This window comes from Cornus florida, unplaced genomic scaffold (genome assembly GCF_030987335.1).
Source record: "Cornus florida cultivar Cherokee Brave unplaced genomic scaffold, ASM3098733v1 CherokeeBrave_3.0.0_Hap2_Chr07, whole genome shotgun sequence".
Taxonomy (NCBI): domain Eukaryota; kingdom Viridiplantae; phylum Streptophyta; class Magnoliopsida; order Cornales; family Cornaceae; genus Cornus; species Cornus florida.
In genome coordinates this window covers 10,223,391-10,243,002 of record NW_026775577.1, presented here as the reverse complement: position 1 = coordinate 10,243,002, position 19,612 = coordinate 10,223,391, and the positions used below count along the sequence as shown (strand labels likewise).

The following is a 19,612-nucleotide window of genomic DNA, read 5'->3' as shown; positions in this document are numbered from 1 at the left end:
GCTGCCAGCACCTCCTCCATTTTTTTGTTCCATTAATCTCTCTAAAGTTGAATGCTTGACTACAACTAACATATTACAAATCATTTCTAAACAATTACAGAAGACAATAAGAATTACATACTCACAAATTCACAGAAGATTCCTTCCCATATCCCATAGTCCCGCATGCAGCATTGAAACTCCTTAATTGCTACAATTATTGCTTTGACTTTTGAGGTTGATGTAGAGTGTTCTGCAACCCAATGGACCCATTGCTCTAGTTACCTGCTCCTTCTACCCTATGAATCTGTCCTTCATTGCACCCCACATTTGAATTCCACAGTACCTATATATATATTAGGTCTATTCAACTATGAAAATCAAAATGCCCCACATTTGTACCCTTTCTGAAAATTTTGGATTTGGTCTCTGTTCATTCTCTTCAAACACCCCTCCACTTGCTTAAAGAGACCCAAAACCCTCAAAGCCCCATACTTTGACCATCCCATGCATCCGCTGTTACATAAGTACTTCCTTCTCATCTACCCCTCTCTCTCTCTCTCTCTAAATTCATTCATCCCTAATTTCTTGCCATCCCAGTACTGTTATATTACTTTCTCTCACTCTAAACCATCATTTGTCAATCCTCACCGAGAATGAGAGAGGGTGGGCGGCGGTGGGTTGGGTGGGGAGGGCGTGTGAGTGAAATTTTGTGGTATTATGAAATTGGAAAATTACTAATTTCATGTAGAAATGTACTTAATAAAAAACAACTATTATGAGAAAATCTCATATTTATATATAGGGTATAGTACACTAACACCCCCTGAGGTTTGCCAAAAGGATACCCAGATGAAACTTATTCAATTTTTGGACAATGACATCCCCTTGTTAAATTTGATAGCCAAACATAGCCTAAAAACGTGTGAAAGGTCTAATTTGCCCTACATCATTTGATTAATTTTAATAACAAAATATCAAAAACAGTTAAATGACCTAATTGACCTTCTCCTTTCTCTCTCTATACACCGATATAGACACATATACCCATCTATGCAAATATATATATATATATATATATATATATATATATATATATATATATATATATATTACTCCTTCCTGTAATTACCCCTCCTCTCTCTCTCTATACTCCGGCAGTGAAATTGTCCGGTGAAGGATGAGTACAGTGGTGGCGAGACAACATCTGCATTCTCTTGCCGCGCCAACACCAGCCGCCCCTTCACCCTTCCAATACTTTATATACACATATATGTATATACAAACACAAGGAGGCAGCGGAAGCTACGGCGGGATGAATCGCATCGGTGAATCAAATTTGACGATGAACAAGAGGCCTTCGATTTGGTTTGGTCGAGTTCGTCTTCCGTTTCGGCGATGGCTGTTCCGACGTCGCCCTCATTAACTATGATGGCGGCTACTTGGCCGCAGAAGGTCTCAACGTTCTTGTCGGACTTAACAACCGCCACGATCTCACCGGTATAATAGGCAATGAAGAAGAGAGATGAAGGCACCAAGCGATTCCACCGTTGGCCAATCGGAGCTCAAACCAGTGGATCTGTTGGTGTTGTGTTTGAGGTCGTCGTCGGCAATGTAAACTATTGGTGTTGGAAAGAGGAACTTTTGGACGTTGTATACTTTGTGCAACAAAAGCGAATATCAGTGAAACAATCATCCATCATCTAGATGGCATGGAACAAATTGCTCTCCCAATCCTATAAAATTATGTGGATCAATGAATCCACTTAAAAATTTACTACTTCAATCTTGCAAATGATATGTCACAATAACGAGAACAGCTATTCAGTCCTTCGTCATATTTCACCAGCTCGGTTAAGTCACTTTTATTTAAGCTTGGAGGTTAAATTTGGTTCATTTGATTGGTGAAAAAAAAGCACACACAGAGTTAGGCACAAACTCATGAGCAGCACCATTTATTTAACAGCTGACTAGAGAAAAAAAAACAAAGAAAAAAAAAAAGGAAGTTCGAAACCATATCCAACCTTAGATCCCATTTTTGTCCGATCTCTCTAAAACTTTACTGTTTACTGTGCACAATAGAACCGAAAAGGTCTTCTCAAATCTTTTTCCATGCAATTTCAATCTTGGCAATTTGATACATATGACAGTTATGACTACAAACCGTGCTAAATTTAATCATCAATACTTAAAACAACTGTGATCACCGAAATAAAAAAACAAATAGCAAGGTCCAGGTAAAGAGAAAACCCTGTATCAAGCTTGAATTTGTGATTCACTGATGTTGCTACTATGAATTACACATCACCTGTAGAAGTTCATTATATAATCTTTATTCCAAAATTCTTCTGAAAATAACCAATATCAATTTCCAGAACTGGCAGTATCTCATACAGAGTATTCAGTTTACATTGCGGAAAGAATGGGTTTGCAGAGGAGGTTAGATAGGTAATTTCAATATTGAAATTGGTCAATATAAAAGTCAAAGGGCAAAAATGTCAATTCATTATCATTGGGGTATCTTTGGTATAAGTATCAAACTTGAGGGGGTGTCATTGTCTAAAAATGGAATAAGTTTCATCTGTGTGTCCTTTTAGCAAACCTCAAGGGGTGTTAGTGTACTTTACCCATATTAACATATTACTGGAATGAATAGGATACTAAAATATTATATAGAAATTTGATATTAATATGTATGAATAGAGCTTTTTTTAGTTGGTCTATTTTTTGTCAACATTAGATCTATGTTTTCCATCTTTAGTAAAAAAAATGTCCTCTCATGGGTGGAAATATGAAAAGAACAATTAGAATTTTGTGAATACTACAAATTCTGATTATTACAGTTTTGTGTTACTTATGAGTTTCAGTTGGTTTGTTTTAAGATGGAGGTTGGATATGAAGAATTGTAGGGAGATAGAGAGAAGAGAGACCCTAAAAGTGAGATCTAAAAAAATTTAAATTGGGAAAGAAAAAAAAAATTTGAATTTCAGTTTAACCAGTAAGAAATTGGATACCGACTATTATAAGAAAATTTAAAAACTTAGACATGTATCTAAATTATATTAGACCACATGTGACTAAAGGATGAACTTCTTCCTCCCAAGAGAAGACTCGAGTATTATCCTCTAAAACATGAAAATATATGACATCGTATTTGCTTTCAATTACTATAAAATATGGACAGGTCTTATTACGTGGGCGTTTTAGTCACTTATTTGCAATCGTTATTTTAATTGTTTGTTGTGTCACACTCCTCGAATTTGTTCTAATTATATAAAATATAATTATATCAATTATAATTAAAATATAACTCTCGTTGTGACTTGTGAGAGTTATATTTTGCCCTCAAAAGAAGTGAAAGGAAAGACCGAAAGAGGATGTGGCTGTTTTAATTAATTAATTCCACACCAAATTCTAGTCAAATTATGGCATTTTTCATGTCATTGTCTATTTATTTTTTGATTTTTTATTGGGTAAATAAATATGCATAGGAGGAGAAAACATTACAAATGTACGCATTTCCAAGTAGAAAAACATTGGGCCATAAACCCAAGCAAAAACAAAACAACAAAACAAGGTAATAAGCCCAAAGCAATAAAACACTTCCAGATTGTCCAAGTAGTTGGCCCAATGTGGATTTTTTCTTTTTCTTTTTTCCAAACCAATGTAGATATCAGTGTCTCAAAATCTAAAACCCAGTCCATAAGCATGTGCGGAATCCATCAACAAATTCTGAAGTGTCTAAAAGGTTTGGGAATTGGCTATGGCAATTATGGAGCTGGTTGTGGTTTGGGGAGTGGATGAGGATTGTGGAAATGAGTAGAAGAGGTTCAAGTGGGCTGGTTCGTAGAAGGAGCTGGGTAGGTTCCAATCCTTCACAATTTCTTGAGCATGAACATTTCTTGATGGAGAATAATTTGTATCTCACCGAATTGACAATTGCATTGAGTGTCTTTGATGGAGTACCACTCAGATTACAGAAAATTATGTTGTTGCGTTCCCTCCATATGTGGCAGACAAAGTTTGCTATCCAAGTAAGTGTTTTTTATGTCATTGTCATGGATCATTGAGGCGTAAGTGAATGCTTACATCAAGAATTTATCAAAAGAACCATCAATTTTGCAGCATATAGAAAATTAGTGAATGATTTGGTTATATGTGAACATTAACGCAGGTTTGAAGAGCAGCATGGTCGTTAGGGGGCCAAAGAATACATGGACAGTCGACAGGAGCATGCCGGTGTCAACATTAATTTCAATTGAAAGAATGGACTAACAAAAAAAATAGATTCATGCACCCAAACGAAATAAACCGGACAAGTCTTTGAGATAATCAAATTTGGCTGTATAAATTTAATAGAATAATGCTTTCAAGGGAGATCCCCTCGTCATGAAGGCAAGGAGGGTGAGTTGGGGGCCTACGATTAGGCCGAAAAATGAAAAAAGAAATTAATAGACAATACGTCAATACTTCTGTACTATCCCTTGTTGGTCCAAGAGAAGGAGGAGGCTATATTTTAGGTCAAAATTGTTGCAGCGTTGTTCTGGCTTATGTTGATTGCAATTTTTGGTGTAACCCGTTATTCCTTACCTTGGGACCAAATTGATTATTGGGCAATAAAAATTGTTGTGTGTGTGTGTGTGACAATCCACTTTGACTTGTTTTATAGTTTACACACTTTTTTATTGCTTCTTCATATGCCATATTTTTTATTAATGCACAACCTAATGATATGTGAAAAAGACATTTCTGATCTGAACTTTTGAATTTGAATGGTTTCTCTCATTTGTTTTTTACATAACTTGGAAAAGTTGATATATATCATATTGCATTGAGCCACTAAGGAAAACATGGGAATTTACCTACCAAAAAAACGTGAGAAAAAGGGGACAACATGGGAATTTACCTACCAAAAAAAATGAGAAAAAGTGGACTTCACTATATTTCTTAAGTTTACTTGGTGACTAAATTCATTGGAATTATTTTTTAGATGACGTACATTTTTCTTTATTTTTACTTTAAAATTTTGGTTTTACTCTGCTAATTAATATTTTAGTAATTATTTTGCAAGATTTTCAAAGTAGAGTAATAGTTTGAAAGTTGGTTGTTGACTTATTCCAAAGTACAGCCCATTGAAGGCAACAAAACAGCCCAATAAAATTAGGCCCAAACCGAGGAATAGTCCAAAGCTAAAACTGCCAGCTAAAAATTACATTTAACAACCATTTAGCCGTTAATGGAGGAAGTTAGCAAACATTCGGGTGGCTGCCCTAATTGAGAACTGCAGGAAGTAGTTCAGTCCGGCGGCCTTGGAGGAGGACGACAAGAGGAGGGCGAGAGATTTCAATCCATGAGGATGCTTCTAGAGGAGTGACAGTCATGGAGAAATCTCAATTTCAAAATCGAGGAAATTGAATATCTGATATTGGTCATGACAAATCTTTGAGTGTTTTTCTTCTCTTTAAAAATTCTTTCATTTCGTTCTTCTCACAAATGATAAATCATAAAAGAGAAGTAGATCTTTCGAACGAGGTTAGTGGCTGTATTTCTTTTTCACTTAATGCTTGCCCATTGAATTGGCTGTATTTCTAATGACGGCTTTGCAACTATTGCAAATGACCAAAACATGATGGTAGTTCAATAAAATTCCATGTGACCTCTCCAAGTGGTGGATGAAGCAGTCCATTTTAAGCTAGTCACCAAGTCAACGCAACCAACAATTTGCCACAGTTGGAAAATTGATGGCCCATAAATATTGACTTGACTTCATTTAACCATTGCACACGAAACTTTGAAGTGAGCGCACTTAGAGAAAACAAAATATTAAATAAAAAAAAATTTCCATACCAGCATGGAATCTCAAATAGTAAATGTGATGACTCAGCAAATGAATCCAAAAGAGTGTTTTTCAACCTACCAAATACTATATATGTATATTTGTGTGTATATATATATAGCTGTCTTAATTATTCCATGTCAAAATAATAATCATCATGGCATTTTTTTTATTCTAATTGTCATGGACCATTCAACAAATGTAAGAAGTGATCGGTATCAACAAAAATGCATTTCAAATTAATCCCACTCTCCAACCCATCCTCACAGAGAAAGAGATAGGGAGAGTGGGCGGTGGTTGGTTGAAGTCTTGTAGGGTTGGTAATTTGTATTTATGGGTCATAATCATATATTGTGAGTATTATAATAAATAAGTAAATTTAAACTTAATTTATTTAAAAATCATGTCAAAAACTCTCAATAATCACTGAATTCGTTTTTATAAATAGGTGATCGTGTTAACCCGTTTAATGATTTATTTATCAAAACGAAACATTTAATATTTAATCAAATAATAATTAATTAAAAAAAATTTGTGTCACAATTAACCCAAATATTCAAAATAAGAAAAAAAAAATCATAAGATATAAAAAATATTTATGTTAAAATGACTTAATTATCCATAATAATTGAGTTTAAATAGGTAACATATTACATAAGTTATATTCACGATTATAACATATTGAGTTAAACGGGTTACACTGATTGAACTCCTTAACCCTAACCCGACACGGTTAAGTAAACGGGTTAATCGTGTCAACCCGTTTAGTACCTGAACTCGTTTAAGGTCAACCCGAACCCGTTTATCTCGTATCGTATTCGAGTTGTGTTGGCGGATCGTGTCGTAATTTGCCATTCTTATTTGATCGGGTGGAGGCGGGTTTGCGAGTGAAATTTTGTGGTATTATTATATAGGTGTTTTAGTCATTTTAATTTAGAGACTTTTAATTTTAAACAAGCATTATAAAATATGGACAGAATTTTCTTTTTCCCATCTTTTGCGGGCAAAATATTACTCTCACAAGTCACGAGAGTTATATTTTAATTATAATTGATATAATTATATTTTATTACAATCCCGAAATAATTAAAACAAATTTAAGGAGTGTGACACTACAAACAATTAAAATATCGATGTCAAGTAATAGACTACATGTTGGACGGAGCACGGTACATGTTGAATCCGATACCACTATTACGGGCCCAGATAAAATAAAAGTAATATAAATTAAAATAAATTTTTTGTCACAATGAACGACACACAAAATAAAGAGGAATTTGAAGATCATAATGTAGAGTCATCTTTTCAGAATTTTTATTACACCATATATGCATAAAATAAAAAATAAAAAATAAACATTCAACATAGATCTACCTTAATTTTTTTTTTTTCCCTTATTGATCATCATAAATATTAAGGATCAAAGCCAAGCAGCGATGGAGCAATCCGTAACAAAGGCCCCAATGCATCTGGCATAAATTTCCTAGCAAAGAGGAAACAAATTGAACTAGTATTTCCATTGTAGATACAGTCCGAACCAAATCGAATCCGATTCAAGAACTCATCCGTGATACTCCACCAGGCGAATCTCCCCGGATGCGGACCAGGCCTTGACCAATCAACCCACGTAATGCTTCTATTAGAATTCAACGCGGGGTACAAAATGTTCACTAAAGTTGGCAAATAATGCTCGTCATTGTAACATGGTACGTGACAATACTCACTAAAAACATTATAATATTGGGTATCTGAAACAACATGAATGGCTAGCTCCCGATTTATTTCGAACCATTGTGACCCTTTTCGCCAATCGGTGATGTTAATCACCGGCCACATCTCACGGTTGTACCGGCCACGGCCAGGCTTTCTTGGGTCATCAAATGAGCCTAAGAAGCTTAGGTTTGATTTGATTAGGTAGTTATAAATTGTGGTGAAATTGAATAATGGAATGCATGTTTCAGAAAGTAACACGAATCTGTGGTTAGAGAAGTCAAGAAGAGCGTTTGCTAGGAGGCGTCTCTCAGCATCAATCATAGACATAGTGCCCCAATACACTTCCTGGAGAAAAATAAAAAAAATAAAGAAGAAGAAGAAGAAGAAGAAGAAGTCAATAGAACATTTTCTTAACCATTAACTTATAATTACCAAAATAGATTTGAATGATGTAATTCAGGTCAATTCGATTTAGATCGGTATGTGGATCTAACATATAGTAAAGCGGATTAAGTTGGAATAACATATAATGGACTCGGACAAAGTCAGTATAAATTGACCGATATATATAAGTCGCATATCGAATTTAAAAAAGGATAGTGTATATACGACCAAATATCTCAAGCTATAAGAACTTTTTATATACAATTTTAACTATATATACAAGAAGAAATCACAAAGATTATATATAAACATTTTAATACAATTATCTATAATTAGTGTATATGCATGAAAGGGATTGAAATATAAAAAGAATAAAGAAATTAGGCATGCAATTAAGCTGACCTTGCTAGGAATTCTTCTTCCATGGAAGACAGAACTTTCAGGTACTGTTTCATTGAATGAAGGGTGTGTATGAATATAAATGGAGTAAAGCCCTTCATGGCCTTTGAAGAACTTCTCCCACAAAAGTGTAAAGGGTAACGACCCTTTCGCCAAGAACATGAAAGCTACTTTTGGGACATGATTTCGAGGGAATTCTTGAATTTGTGCAGCCATGGATGCTTTCTGAAGCAACTCTTCGTCGCTCATATTGTGCATAAGAGAAGTCTGCTCTTTAAGCGAAACAAAAGTATAATTAGACGTTTTGTTTGATGTGGAGGTCAAATTTAGTACCTCATGTAATGGTGGTGGTGGTGGTGGTGGTGACGGTGGCAATGATGGTGGTGGAGGTTGTGGCGACGGTGAAGATGTTGTTTCGGGGGGAAATAATAATGGCAGTGGTGGTGGTGGTGACGATGGCAATGATGGTGGTGGAGGTTGTGGTGACGGTGGAGGCGTTGTTTCGGGGGGCAATAATAATGGCAGTGGTGGTACTGAAGGTGAAATGGAATATAGAGACCTTTGGAAAGTGAATGAAAAGGTTTTGATGTATAAACTAGCTATGATACCTACTGAAAAACCAACGGTAAAGAGAAGCAAGTGAAAGAAATGATTGAACTGAAATTTTGTATAGAAGAACCTATAAATCAATAGGGATGGTTGTTTTTCATCACCCATTATTGTGTGTGTCTGTGTGTGAGAGAGAGAGAGATAGGAGAGTCTTGCATGTTTAAATGGCTAAAGCCAGTGGAACACTTAGAACGAAAGTTATGGTTGTCAATTTGTCAACCATAACTTTATGAATATGAGAGACTTCTTACAGTTGTAAGTGTTAGACTTTGAAATTCATTTGATTACACTTCTTAATAACTTTAATTTCACATGGTACTATTAGAGGTTTAGGTTCTTTGAATCTGAATGCATTTGTCAATCTGCATTTTTTTCTCGAATTCTGTTATGGGTAATTTGTGAATGTTAATCAGATGACTTAATTGGCTCTAATATGTATGACAGACATGTGACGTTATTCTATTATGATATGAACGTGACAGATTCGAAAATAAATAAAGGTAAAATGATATACATTTAACAAAAATTTCGCAAAGACAAAAATATCGTGCAATAAGATTAGTCCTTACCTTTTATGTAAGGAGATTTGAATTCTTCGATTTTAATCTGGGGCCTTAATAGCAATGCAATCTTTGCCATGATTGAGTAACATTCCATATCCCTTAATTCATTGACCACTTGCTACAATTTGATTGGAGAAGAGAAACTTTGGGTTATTTGTTATCTACTTAAACCAAAAGAAACTCAACCAGTAATATGAAAATAGGATAGACGGCTCAATTTAACTCCAACAGTCAAACAGTGTTTGGCTTGGTTTAGTATAACTGACCATTTAACCATGCTTCATGCACGTGCCTTGAATAAGCTACAATATAACAATCCCATAGCTTTTGACCTACAATGCTTTTCTAGAACCATAAGGTCTGAGGCCCAATAACTGGCCCAATGAATTGATGGGTCATGAGTGGCCGTAGGTTTCAAAGATCAGGCCATTGAATTGAAGGGAAGATTTGGACTTATCCGGGCGAAAAGGCAACTTTACCTAACAATTTAAATTTTTCAACACCCAACTTAAAAATGGTATTAAAATACTCCCAATTCTTTATATGGTGTCATGTCAGACTACTGGATAATCTTAAGGAGAATGGTTACGGGTTCGAATGAAAAGAATATAAGATGGTTGTTGTCCCGAATAGGAAGATGGGGATAATTGGGCCTACCACATGAACCTTGCACGCCATAATGCCAACATCAAAAGCTATGATTTATCATTCAATTATTGAGATTCGATTAGATGATGCAGACCCCATGAAACAGTTAACACAGCCCTGGCTTGGAAATTTAATTAGCAAAAACTATATTTTAATTCCTTATATCAAGGTGCTAGAAGTACCAAATTTTGTGGTTTTAGTCTAAAAATCAAATGTAATGCCCAGAAAACAACACAAAAACACAGCTCATCTTTAGGCAACTTACGACCATAACACTCTCCCCAGCTGGCTGCTGCACTATTCCCTAGTTTTGCAGCCGCCCACTATCTGTTCTATAATCCCTTGCTTAGTCCAGTCAAAGTATCTAAGAGAAACCTAACTCATTTCTTTAGATTGAAGAGATTGGGTGGTCTTTCATCCGTCGGAGCACCTTGCGTAGTTTTGGAGATGTTGCTTTGATGATGGTCAGATTTTTTGGTACCTGTTGCTGCGATCAGGCACGGATCTGTGAAGGGGAAACCCCCACTGAAATTTTTTATTATTATATTTTACACCCCTAAATTTATACTTTTTGTATTTATACATATAAAATTTTGAAATTGCCCCCCCTATGAATTCTTAGATCCGTCCCTGGCTGCAATTCTTCCTTAGTGGTTTTCGTTGCAGAACTTTGACTCTCGTTCTCCACAAATCTGAAGCCTGATACTGCAGTTGATAGCTTGGCCTTTATGCCTTTGCAATGATAAAAATTAATAAAAATTAAAATTAAAAAAAAATGTGAGGCTCAATGGCTTCTCCAACCCCATCCCTCAAAAAACAAAAATTACAAGTGGCTGGGTAACTCATACTAGGGTAATCAATGTAACCCAACCTAGGTTAGTGCCCAATAATGATTCTCTTTCTTCCCCTTTATTATTATTAACTTTTTTTTTGGGGGAGGGAGGGTTTGAGATTCAAACCACTCACCTTTTCTCCACCCAGACTAATGTCCTGACTTAGTTCCATATTACCTGTTCGTTTTCTGTTTCATATTTGAAACTCATGTTCTCGCTGCCTCTACGAACACTTAAACTCTCGACCTTTGCCTGTGAAGACTTGAACTCTCAACGACTCTTCATGGTCGTATTACCTGTTCTTTTCATTCATCTTATGTGCATTTATTTTCCTTCCTCTTGTAAGTCGAGCAAATATATGATATTCTCAATGCTAAGAATAATGACAAAGCCGGTCTGAGAATAATATTCTCTATACATTTCAGATGTAAAGCAATATATTCCACAAAAAGCAGTTTTCTTAACAAACAGCAAATCAATTGGTGAAACTTTAGCTTGGAACCTACCAGAACCATCTCTCTTACATGGCAGCACATTTCAAAGTTCTAAGTAATCTCCGAGATTCAACAAAAAAATGCAAAATTTGAGTGAAAAAGAACCCATATATTTCACACAGCCCCAAAGACCCAATTCATCAATGTCACAACTCTGGATTTCAAAACAAACGCTTCACTAGCACTAACTACAACTAAGGGATGTCCAAAACGAAAACGAAAACGAAAACGAAAAAAGAAACGGTGGGGACATGAAACAAGCAACCACCACGTCCTAAACTTGGTAGAATTTGGGACTCGCATCCGCGGACGAGAAGCAACTACCTCAGGTCAATGTCAGTGAGCTGCAGAAATTTTTCTTTTTGCCACTAACAGTTTCAGAGATGTCCCGATGAAATTGCTGGGTTAAGAGCCCTCTCTATTTCCTCCAAGGAACGCCCCTTTGTTTCCACAACGTTACCAGCGATGTACAAGACCGCTAGAAAACAAACCATCGAAAAGCCCAAGTACACTGAGCTGATTCCAAACTTAGTCACAACACTCAAGAAATAGAGGCCAATGACGAAGTTGGATATCTGTTCAAGTCAGAAATAGATAATTTCATAATCAAAGCAAGAGGCACACATAAATCAAGAACAAAATACATAAAAATACTAGAACAGAACCTATTTACTAAGAAACCAGAAGATGCAGCATAACCACTACCACTTCGCTTTTTGTCTTACAAATTCTCTTCCCTACACTAGTGGCGGACTAGAGAGGATATCTTTAAGATTAAAATATAACTCCCAGATAAAAAGGTCATTATTCTTATAGGCCATAGTTCTAATATGGTGTAGGAGAAGTATGGGTGTATATATCAATATATACTCTTGGAACCAAATTTTTCCTGTTTGATAATTTACAGTCAACGGTTATCCAACAAAATCTCTGTTTGCCTCCCCTCTATATGAAGAAAAGATGAAGCAAAAATAGTGTGAAAATATTCTGTAACATGCATTTGCTTCGGTGAATGTTAAAACTCCAACTCGCTGCAGCAAAGAATCACAAACACAACTTATTCTGATTCTTGACTTACCCAATGCATGCCAAGCGATAATGCAACTGCCTTTGCTCTAATTCTGGAGGCAAATATCTCTGGAAGTAGAAGAGCGGGTACAGGACCAGCACCAAGTGAAAAGGACAGGACGTAGCTGTGTACGTAAAATGATAGCCATTCAGATTTCCCAATTTATATGGAGCATAGAGATAGAAAGATGAAACAAGCAAAAAGACTATCTTATTTAGCAAAGGAGGGTAACTAACTTACAGAACAGTTCCAACAACGGCAAGGGTGCCAGCATATGGTGCCAGGGCCTTCCAAGTGAAAGACAAGGAAAGCAGCAACATTGAAGCAGCCTAGGAAAAGGGATATGGGGGCAGGTGAACACATCAAAAGGAAAAAAAAAATAGGTATAAGCATATCAAGAAAATGCTAGAAATATTATTTAGAAAAGTAAAAAAAGGGAAGATAATCAAAGGACTGAAAGATGAGACATATAGGTAGAAAATTTGCCAGAAATGTTCAGCATGTTGGAATTGATTATGGTTATGTCCAGTTCTATACCATGTATACAAAAGTAAATAACAATGCTTTCAGCAGGCAGTTAATAACAATAGCAATAATAAAATCCAGTTTCACATCTCAAGCAACATAATAGTATTAAAGGTGGGAATATTGATGTCCGTGTGCTTCAAATGAATAAAACAGCTTCAGAATCAAATTACCATGCCAGCAAAGCTTGTCATCAGAAGACTTTTCCTTCCTTGCTTATCCATCAAAGAGGATGCTATAGTTGTGCCTGCAAGACAATTCAAGTCCACCACATGAAACATTCTGTGACCACTCTGAAATCAAATTTACTTTGTTAAAAAAAATAAAAATAAACAAAGACCAACCAAAGACATTTGATGCTCCAACGAGAGCACTAGCTGCAACATCAGATGCAATTCCAGCACTGCGAAACACAGCAGTAGAATAATATACCACAGCGTTTATTCCAGCCAATTGTTGGAACAAGAAAAGTGCGGCACCAACACTAACAACTGCAGCAAGACAAATACAAATTGTACTTAAAATTTTGAGTAGGAAGAACCAAATAATAAAATAATATGTCATAACTCGGAAATGATAAGCATAGCTGTACTACATCCTTTAATTATACTTGCTGGAACCACACCGAAATTATTCCAAAGATGTCAAAACTGTTTTCGAAACCAATAATACAGGAAATGTGAACCGGACGGGTTACCGTTCAGATGGCAAACCATATTCAGATTCAACTATTAGCCTCTTCCCCCATCACATGCTTAATCAATTTATTGGTAAAGACCAGATTGTACTAAATTCAAAACACAAACTACAAAGAAACAGTAAATATAGAAGGAAAATTTTTAAATGAATCCTTTCTCATGTTAGGTGGATGTGTCTTTTGGCCTCCACACAGAAGGGTGAGACCATGTGGCTAATTAACTAGAATATCAATACCATTCTTATTAGAAAGCAGTATACTCATATATGGTTGAACTGCATATATACTCATATATGGTTGAACTGCATATATACTAACATATGGTTGAACTGCATATATTCCTTTTGGATCCACAAGGACTAGATCTCAACATTTTTTGAACAGATGATGCTTAATTTTAAAAAAAAAAAAGCCGAAAAATAATTCTAATCTTAACCACATGAATGGATCTATCAACTTCCATATCCTGAAAAATTCAAGGACATTCGTTTTCCATTGACGAATGCAGAAGTATACATTACTGTAATGGAAAGATCTTGAATTTGCCACTTAGACGGTTAGACCTTTATAAGCACTTTATATTCTATGCACATGTACAAGAAATTTGGTTATCCAAGGCATGTTTAACAGTGACTCTTGCATCTCCATAAATAAGCCAAAAGATTAATTTTAGTGTCTCAGACTCTCAGGTCCACATTTTGTGTACCTTTCCTGTAGCGGCTACTGAAAAGATCAAACCACCCAGCTTCGGGTTCTGAAGAACCTTGAGCCGCTAAATCTAAATCATTCATAACCTCAGCAACTCTTTCTTTTCCAAATAGTGTTCTTATGGCTGTCTCAGCTTGGGAAATTTTTCCTTGCTGCAAAATAAATGTGTCTGGCTTGGCATCATTAACATCAAGCAAATAACCTGAATTAAATATGTTCCACATACATCATAACCAAAGATAAAATTAGGCAGTTCCAACCAAATGTGTTGGACTAGCAAAGAGAACCTGATAAAGCCACCGAGGACTTTCTGGAGAAAATGTCATTCCCAGGGCCAATAGAACAGATGGAACAACTGCAATACCAAACATTGTCCTCCACCTGATAAAAATGTGGAAAGAAAAGAATAAGACAGACAGAAAATGATGATAACAATTAAACTAACTTCTACATATAAAGAAACTCAGGGAAAAGCGAATATTAAATAGTAATAAAGTTCACAACCAGGAGCCAGTATCAACTGAACCGCCCACCTCACTAAAAATGATAAAAGTATGAATTCTTTTTATGGCTCAAAGACTCAAAGTTGAGTGACGTTTAATATTCTCAGCATAAAATCCATAATGGAGTTAAAGTAGTGACAGATGAGACTTTAAAATTAAAAAACCTATTTGAATTTGGCTTCGTGCTGGTCAAATCAAGACCGGCACAGAAGTTGACCATATAAAACAAATTGGACAATAAACAGAATGGTCCCTGATAGTTCAAAGCTTACAATCTCAGATGTTATTATCCTAACGATAATATCATAAATTCTCCTTATTCTCTCGAGAATTTTAAATACTATAAGAAATTAACCAAATAAATATCCCAATTGAAAATTGAAGGCATATGATTACATTGATTCTTTTCTTTTTTTTTCACATAAAGAAAAATTCCCTAGAGTTGACACACAGTAGGCAGTAGCTTACTGAGAGAACATTGATCATTCTGGCCATTAAGAGTAACTGGCTTTTGGGCATATCTGACATCATGGGATTGATGAACAGAATAAAAATTATTGTTTGGCACCAAGAATGGAACCCAGAACAAGAGGATCAATAAAAAATAAAAATTGCATTAAAGTACAGGGGAAAAATTAAAAATTGTTTATCGTAGTTTCTGGTATTTGAATTTTGCTTTCCCTTTATGTCTGTGAGCATAGTGCCTTTTTTTTCTCATCACAAGCTTCTAATACAAAACAAAACTCAAACACTATAAACTGCCTCTTTCTCAACTAGTTGTATATGTAATAACTTGTGACTTTGTTCTTTCGAGGCCATCTCAATGAAATAATTAAAGCGGACGTGACTCTAATTAACCCCCCTACTTTTGGCAGTTACAAGAAAATACAGTGATTAATCAGTAATACAAATTTACAAGTAACAAGATATCTCAACCTGAGTTTATGGATTTATCTGTTAGTTTTAACTTTAACATTCCAGCATTAAAACATTTTTTCTTGCAATTTGTTGGATAAAGAGTATGCAAAGAGAATATACCATAGAGGGTTTCCCGCTAAGGGTAACCCAGCCACCAAAGCTGCAAGAATCCCAATACAAATAAAAAGTTGGTTGACAGATCCAAGTGTGCCGCGGATTTCAGTAGGTGAGATCTAACCATTATGAAAGTTTGATCAGATAAAAAGTGAAAAAGAATTCAATGAACACACACAAAATGATAAATTAAAACGAGAAGTTATTACCTCAGATATGTAAAGTGGCACAATAGCAGATGAGATGCCAATTCCAATACCAGCAAGTAAGCGGCCAACAATCATTGTCTGTACACTCTGGGCCGTGGCACTGAAAATTTTGGTGACTTTATTGAGACATCAGTTTTTAACAACTATAATCTAAGATCAAAAACTCATTGTCAATGACAGAGCTGACCAAAGAAATGCTCCAACTGCAAGTGGAATTGCATCCAATTGAAAAGTTCTTGTTCTGCCAAACTTGTCAGCCAACGTGCCACCAGTAAATGAACCAACAGTGGCACCAGCAAGAAGTGCGCTAACAACCCATCCTATGTAAACAACACAAAAAATGGTAATCTTGGAAAACATAAATAGTTTGAAATTTAATCGATAAAAGAGAGACATCCAGCTGCACCTAGCCAAAACCCCAGAACATAGCATTTACAGATGGATAGCTTCGGAGTCGTTAACAAGGACAGTCACTAAGTAACAGAATGTGAAGATTTGCAGATACAACAAATAACACTTGCCTTGTAAGACAGTGTTTTCAACAATTCCCAGATCCTTAGCGAGGTACTCAAGTGCACCATTTACAACCCTGTAGCAGATAAGAAAGAGCGTAATGAAACAGTATACCTAATGCATATTTAGCTGCATGGGAAATGGCTGATTACTAATGCCACAGCCAGTAGTTAAGATTCTAACAACTGCTACCATGACACTTATTGGATATATGGCTGTTGAAGATAACCCAAATCTTGGATTGAAGAGTTCAATGGAAAAAAGAGAGCAAGAGAAACAGAAAGATGGGGGAGGGGGAGATATTTATCTTTGAACTTAAATTTAAAACATACCCTAAATGATATCCAAATAAAATGGCTCCCAAACAGGCAACACCAACATATGGCAAAACAGTTCCAGAAGATTTCCCTTGGATTTTGGCAGGAGCAGCATCTTCAATATCACCTTCTATAACCCAAATTCATATGATGCTTGTTAGAAAGTATTGAATGGATAATCCCAACTCCCAATTATCAGTCCATGAACAAAAAACATTAAACTTCTAAATAGTAAAGAGGAACTTTAGCAATGAAGAAACATAAAAAAATATACAGATCCCATGCCATAAAACTGCAATGTGAAAAAAAGTTGTAACTATTATGTCAACTTAGATCTGTCTATCTTTGGAATATTGTCTTCCATAACATAGGTGTGTTTGAAAGCTTCTTATCCAACATTAAATTAAAATAAAAAGTGTTTGAAACCCACATTGATGAGGAGCAAGCAAAGCATCATCAATATAACCCAAATGAGAAAAAGTAGACTAGTATCATTGCTCTCCATTCCAAAACCGATGAACAGTATCACCATGGATAAACACATCTACACAAGTAGGAGGCATCCCCCTTATAGGCGCCACAAGAACACTCGGAGCAATATAAGTCAAAAATCCATCTACAACTTGACAAGATAAGGAACCACTCATGTCATTGATAGATCATCTTAAAATCAGAGCAGAGCAGCAGCAAAGCAACTTTCCCGATGCCATAGGGAATAACAACTTGAAACTGCCTTCTATCGTAAGATTCAATTCTTCCATTCAAAATGCCAACTTTATCATGTTTCCTCACTACACCATCAAGAATACACATACATTGCAAACCTAGCTCATCATTGTAATTTTTTATATTTTTCTCTTTTCGCTTTTTCAAAAATGTGCATCAGAAAGAATTGTCAGCTGAATCAACCAAAATACCGCACCACAATGCACTGTTCATTTCACAGAGTCGAAGTGCACATGGCTCTAGGAGCAACAGAGGCTGCAGGTCATACATACTACTTATAAAGAAAACAGAATTCATCAAATGGAAAATAAAACAAAAACCAAATAAATAGAAAATTTCAGCATTTCTACTAAATTATAAGAGATGAAGCATGAAAACAGAAATCATTCAAATAATATCCGGTAGCAACTAAGAACAATCACCAGTTCATAACATAATTCATGGTTTATCAAATTAAGCAAAAGCTCGTGTACGAATTTAGAATAACATCTCAGAGAATTAAATAACACATGGAATCAACAACAACAATCAAGCCCTTTTTCCCAACTACTTGGGTCTGGGACATCAATCATATGTTTCCATCCCACTCTATTGAAGATCATTGCGTCAGTCAACATATAGAATCAACTAAAACCACAAATTTGGCAATAAATTAATCCATTGAAGGAAATGGAGAGCTAAGCAAGATATATAAACGAACCATAGGCTTGAGCCTTGACTGATCTGCCCTTGGCGGATGACATAAACACGTCGCCGACACTTCTCCGGGCCCGGGTAAGCTCGGCCTCCATATCGACCGAACCGAGGCGTAATCCGAAGCAAGAGGACCTCTCTGTCATGCAGAGATTGTTCAAAGCCAAACTTCGCTTCCTCAATTCACCAAAACCTTGTAAAACCCTACGGTTTTGAGTGTGGAAAGGTATGTTCCCTTTGACTGTATATGCTGAAGCTTGCATTTTTTACAATTTAACCTGCTGGTAAGATCTCAATGACCTCAAAAAAAGTCAACAAAGAAAACCGTCAAGAAATTAAAAATTGAAACGGTTATAAAAGTCTCGAGTGTGTGTTTGTAGAGAGAGAAAATTAATAACATTAACATAGCAATGAAAGCAATTGTAGTGAAGAATTAGATTGAAGACAATGCTACTTACAAAACGATCGTATCGATCTTAATTTCAAGAAAAATCAAGCGTAATAAGAAGTTCAGTGAAGAATCGAGAGTTGAATTTACCAAATAAAATGCTTGTATCAGTAACAGAATCTGCGATCTTCGAGTGGCTGGCTTCAACTTTCTGGCTCTAGTTTCTCTCTCTAAGTTTCCGCCTTGGGTGGGTCTCTCGGTTTCAGTTTGTGGTTTTAGTGCTAGAGAGTGGCTTTGGAGGTTCCGCAAAATTAAGAGGAAATATATATATACATATATATGTATGTATAGATTCATAGATAAATATGAGATTTGAATAGGAGGAGACTGTTTGCTTACTAGTTACCAAACAGAGTTGGTGGAGAATTCAACGCTGTTTCGTTTGGAGTTTTTTCTTTTTTTCATTAATTATTTTTTCTAATTTGTGAAACTTTATTTTGTGTCATGAAAGTAAAGTATTGAACAGTCGGGAATTAGATTCGGATAATAAATTGGAATTTTGGATGATTTTAAAGTTGGATTTTGGATTAGATTTCGATCGCGTTGGAGATGTCGAAGACGCACGTCACCGACTTTCTGTGCTTACTGCTCGCACGATAAATAGAGAGAGGGAGGAGATGCCACGTCATCACGGAACTCCTAACCCAGAATTTTGGAATAAATTTCCGAAAGACCTCTATCAGCTGAGTTATTTGCAACGTCAAGGAGTTGTTT

General features: G+C 35.8%; 2 protein-coding genes across 2 annotated transcripts; both read right to left on the bottom strand.

Annotated features, from left to right (window-relative positions):
* Nucleotides 1–7,188: 7,188 nt before the first annotated feature.
* Nucleotides 7,189–9,075, bottom strand: LOC132316103 (glycosyltransferase BC10). Its single transcript, XM_059814616.1, has 2 exons — nt 8,315–9,075; nt 7,189–7,873 (listed from the first exon to the last, which is right to left on the bottom strand). Exons 1-2 carry the CDS (start codon nt 9,026–9,028, stop codon nt 7,229–7,231), a joined length of 1,359 nt encoding a protein of 452 aa, XP_059670599.1. The 5' UTR covers nt 9,029–9,075; the 3' UTR covers nt 7,189–7,228.
* A 2,286-nt stretch (nt 9,076–11,361) lies between these two features.
* On the bottom strand, nt 11,362–19,472 carry LOC132316102 (plastidic glucose transporter 4). The gene is made up of 14 exons (XM_059814614.1): nt 18,989–19,472; nt 18,458–18,750; nt 17,047–17,161; nt 16,723–16,790; nt 16,389–16,521; nt 16,202–16,301; nt 15,999–16,111; nt 14,745–14,838; nt 14,456–14,609; nt 13,397–13,543; nt 13,226–13,299; nt 12,768–12,856; nt 12,537–12,651; nt 11,362–12,033 (listed from the first exon to the last, which is right to left on the bottom strand). The coding sequence occupies exons 2-14, from the start codon at nt 18,711–18,713 to the stop codon at nt 11,836–11,838; spliced, it is 1,656 nt and encodes a 551-aa protein (XP_059670597.1). The 5' UTR covers nt 18,714–18,750; nt 18,989–19,472; the 3' UTR covers nt 11,362–11,835.
* Between the last annotated feature and the right edge of the window lie 140 nt (nt 19,473–19,612).